We start from the raw sequence: 4349 nt of genomic DNA, 5'->3' as shown, positions 1-4349 counted from the left end.
GGGTGCTACCGCTGCGTTTGGATTCCTATGACGGGCTCGCAATAGGGGCCAAAGGAGGAAATCGTGGGGGATGGGTGGGGGGGGGGGGGGGGAGGGGGAGGGCTTTTGAAAACAATGAGGGGCAGTTTTTGTTTTTTTGTCCAAAAATAGAGGACTCAAATGCATTCAAGGACCCCTCCCTCTTGCTTATACCAAGCTGTTTTTTAATCTTTTTTTAATCTGCAATTTCTGGCTGGGGGGGGGGGGGGGGGGGGAGAGGGGTTGAGGGCATTTGACAACAATAAGGGTCAGTTTTTGTTCTTCTTTTGTCCATAAAGAGAGAGGACTCAAATCACAGGTCCCCCAAGCTAATGTGTTGTATTTAAGTATCTCATTCACTGTAAATATATGGTGCATTACAATAAAAAAAAAAAATTGGGATTAAAAAAATTTAATAAAAAACCTTCAAACTTTTCTAACCAGTTTGTGGATTTGTTATTTAAATCCCTGTAAACTTTCAATCCATTTGGGGCAATATTGAGCGATTGAAGTAACACACCATATTTTTACAGTGAATGAGACAACACATTAGGTTGGGGGACCTGTGTTCAAATACATTCAAGGACCCCTCCCTCTTGGTTATACTAAGCTGTTCTTTATTTTGCATCTTTTTTAATCTGCAACTTCTGGCTGCATGCATCATAAATATTATCAAAGATTTCTCAAAAAACATATTTTTCAACCATCTTATCAATACAAATAATATCAAATGTATGTGTACATGGAATCTCACACCAACCTTTGCATATGACACAGAATTATTTTATAGTCTCAAAAAAAATGGCTAGTAATACACCCTAAGGGCACCAACCCGCATGGGACTCTGTCTCGATGTAACTTACTTTTAGAGTTAAATTCATTATTTTGAATGTTTTCATATCAAGTTTACTTTAATATTGCCATAATCTTGGTATAGCACATAGCCTGGTATTTTTGGAGGCTGTAGAGGACATTGTAGGTAGATAAGAGGGGTCAAAACATTTCATCTTAGAAAGAAGACCTCTCTCTTTTGTAAAAATGAAACAAAAGAACTGGAAATTTTGGGCTGGACATGGTTCTCGATGATATACCAGGGTACACAGGAAAGCTAATAAGAACAACAAAACTGGCTGGAGACATTTTTTTTCATTCGATCTTATCATTTTTGTAATACAAAACAAGTATTATTTACATATAAAGATGTGTAAGGTTTCATAGGTAACACTGGTTGCCCAAGCACCTCAGGGGTCTCTCACCTCTGCTGGAACAGGTTCAATTCCCAGTCAAAACGTGGATAGCATCTTCCTGTTTCTAACCCCCTGATGGGACATTCTTAATATACAAGTAATAGGATTCTAAATGTGATAAATGTGTGATAAATGCGAGATTTTTTTCAAGATACTTTTTCAAGATTGAATTATGTTTTTGCAAGTAGGTGGATAAATGTGGGCTAAAGGAAATATATTAAAATATATTTAAAATTTGGCATCAATCATAACCATTGTCTTCATCTATACAATTTTCAACAATTTTTCTCAAGTTGGGATTTTCCATGGCAGCTGCTATCCTCTCCTTGTCATTGATTTGCTTATTGACTGGAATGTAGACATAGAACAACATCAGTGTTATGTATTTTGGCTTCATCAATCAAAAACACTTATAGAGCCCTTGTCAGCCACACATTTGTTATTGTTTTCAGGCAATATTTGAAGGTAAGCAATGTGATAAAAACTAGGAATAAACATCTAAAAACAAAGTTTGATACATTTATTTACCAAATTCAATTGGAATGGATATGGATTCTTTTTTACACTTGTTACTTTGCTTGTATGACAAAATGGCTGTTTATGGGGCACTATCACCGTGAAGTGTGATATTAGTGTCATTTCAGATATTAGTGTCAATCTAAAAAACAGTTAAAAACATGCGGAATAATGAAAATAACTATCCAGGTTTATTACTTGTAAATAACCTTTGATCTTTCAGATAAATACAATATTCTGGTCTGAACGCCTCACATCAAGCAGATGGAAATGGATTGAAAATTGTACTTTAAGGTTTTGGAACTTGCTGTACCTTTACTAAAACCTTAAAATTGCATAAATAAACCAACTAAAATCCTTTCCATAAAATTTCTTTTAAAGAGAATTTGTTCATTTCTATTTATTACGATTGGGCAAAGTAATCAAGAAGATTTTACAATTTTCTGTTACTCACTTTTTAATATTTTATTAAACTTTCTTAGAACAAGCATGAGAGTGCCCATTAAAGACTATTTGATTGAAAGGCACTTCTATGATGGTGTAACAAAGGCATGCCTCATATGGAAATAAAGATAGTATTTCAATACGAAATTACCTATTTTTTTGGCAGCCAAGGGGATACAAGTCAAGTCAAATTTATTATATTTCATTTTATAACTTTAAATACAGTCACTGATTCGCAGGTAGTCTGGGACTAATCATGGCCAAGCCGATCAGTTAAGGAGATAAAAAATTAAGTAAAATTACCATCACGAGATACGAACATAAAATGCAGAAAAGCATAGTAACAAAACAAGAATGGGAGAATGGAGAAAGGGAGTAGATATTCATTTCAATAAGAAAAGCAAATAGAAGGATAACTGATCTTTGTTAGAACTCGAAGTGTATTCAAATCTGTTTAGTGCACCCCCTGGGTAGGTACCTGCACCTGTAATCTATATACCTACTTTCGTTTTCAGTGGAGTGTGTCCCTTTCTTCAAATATATATCAAGCTGAAATATGAGTAAATTTGGGGTATAAATACAGGGATACTTTTTATCTGTGGTGGAATTTAAAACCAGAACTGACCTTAAACTTTTCTGGAAGTGACTTCTCTAGTTTAACTCTGATACAGAGACCTATATATAAAATAAAATACAAAATTTAAATTAATTCAGTAATAATTGATATTTAACTTTGTAGGTCTGACTTGCACACGAGGTTGTTTCCTATATTGTGTTGAATATTCAAAACCTTATATAATTTATAAACTATAACTTTTGTTGCATTGTTTGATCATACGATGGATTGAAACTAATCACAATTCCAGATCTTGTTTGCTGCTGGTATAGAAATCGTATTTGCATAGGGTTTAATAGCTTATATAACTATCCAGCATGCCAGTTGGTAACTTTTTTTTACTGTGTCAATTAGTCTTAACTCATTGCCCCCTTAACTGGCCTGTACCAGCCATGAGAAATACCCACAAGCATATGTGTTGTTCTTTTGCTGCTCAAGTGAATTTTCTCAAGAGGAAATGGGTAAAACGATGGTTCAAACATACCAATCAGAGTTGCCAGAGAGCAGTGTGGAACAGTTGGTGTGAATGTTATTGTAATGTGATCCTGCCTTGCCACCTTCTGCACCTCAACACAGCTTTCGTAAACCACCTTTAAATCCTCAAGAGTTTGTGGTTTTTCAGGGTCCTAACATGAGAAAAGTGAAGCATGAAAATGAATAATAGGTAATTTATTGTAAAAGGGAGAATCAAGGAAAAGTAATTGGGAGATTCGTTTATAAATGCCTTTGTAATATGCATTTCCACAGATGATGATGGTGATGCAATGCTGAAACTGATGTCGATAATATGACAATATTGATGATTATGATGACGATGATAATAATGATGGTGGTGGTTGGTTATGATGATTTTGCATCATATTGATGAGAAGTATAATAATACTGATAGGGTTATGATACATTTATAATAATTATTAGTCGATATTATTATTGTTTTTATGAATCATGATAAGTTATTTTGATAAAAAACCTTCACCTTTATATCCTTGATAAGGTCTGAAAAATTAAGACAGAAATTGTTATAAAAAAAGCACCAAAGAAAACGAAAAGTGGGGAAACCCGCTCTTATAAGTTAATACATCCACACCAAATAAGTACAGTTGACTCTGTCAAAAAGAAATCTTGAACAAATCTCATGCGAGATTATCTTTTTTAAATATGGTGTTTACCGTATACATCCAAAGCCAAATTCCTGTTGGACTGGCTGTTGACGTCATTGTCGATTCTCGATGCTCCGAAACTAGGATCGTTAGTATTGGACATGTCACGTATTTTCCCTGGGATAACTTTTCACTCCCCTGCCGATGCATTGGTAGCCATATTGGAATTACGCCTCGTTCAGAAGCCTGGACCGAGTAATACAGGTAACCCAATGTAATGTCCACTGCGTGCAATCTATTTTTTTGGGACAAGAATACTTTTCAGCAGGAACAATACCATATTATCATCTATTATCTATAAAAATCACTGGGAACTACATTTGTACTTTCAGAGAGTTATGTTTTATA

The 4349-nt window shown here is 34.7% G+C and overlaps 1 protein-coding gene across 1 annotated transcript; it reads right to left on the bottom strand.

Moving 5' to 3' along the window:
• Nucleotides 1-1145: 1145 nt before the first annotated feature.
• Nucleotides 1146-4194, bottom strand: LOC5505631 (cytosolic iron-sulfur assembly component 2A). Its single transcript, XM_001626356.3, has 6 exons — nt 4011-4194; nt 3818-3837; nt 3326-3467; nt 2851-2900; nt 2729-2774; nt 1146-1613 (listed from the first exon to the last, which is right to left on the bottom strand). Exons 1-6 carry the CDS (start codon nt 4102-4104, stop codon nt 1507-1509), a joined length of 459 nt encoding a protein of 152 aa, XP_001626406.2. The 5' UTR covers nt 4105-4194; the 3' UTR covers nt 1146-1506.
• Between the last annotated feature and the right edge of the window lie 155 nt (nt 4195-4349).

Source organism: Nematostella vectensis, chromosome 5, assembly GCF_932526225.1.
Source record: "Nematostella vectensis chromosome 5, jaNemVect1.1, whole genome shotgun sequence".
Lineage (NCBI taxonomy): Eukaryota > Metazoa > Cnidaria > Anthozoa > Actiniaria > Edwardsiidae > Nematostella > Nematostella vectensis.
The sequence above is the reverse complement of the archived record's forward strand: the minus strand, read 5'-3'. Positions and strand labels throughout refer to the sequence as shown.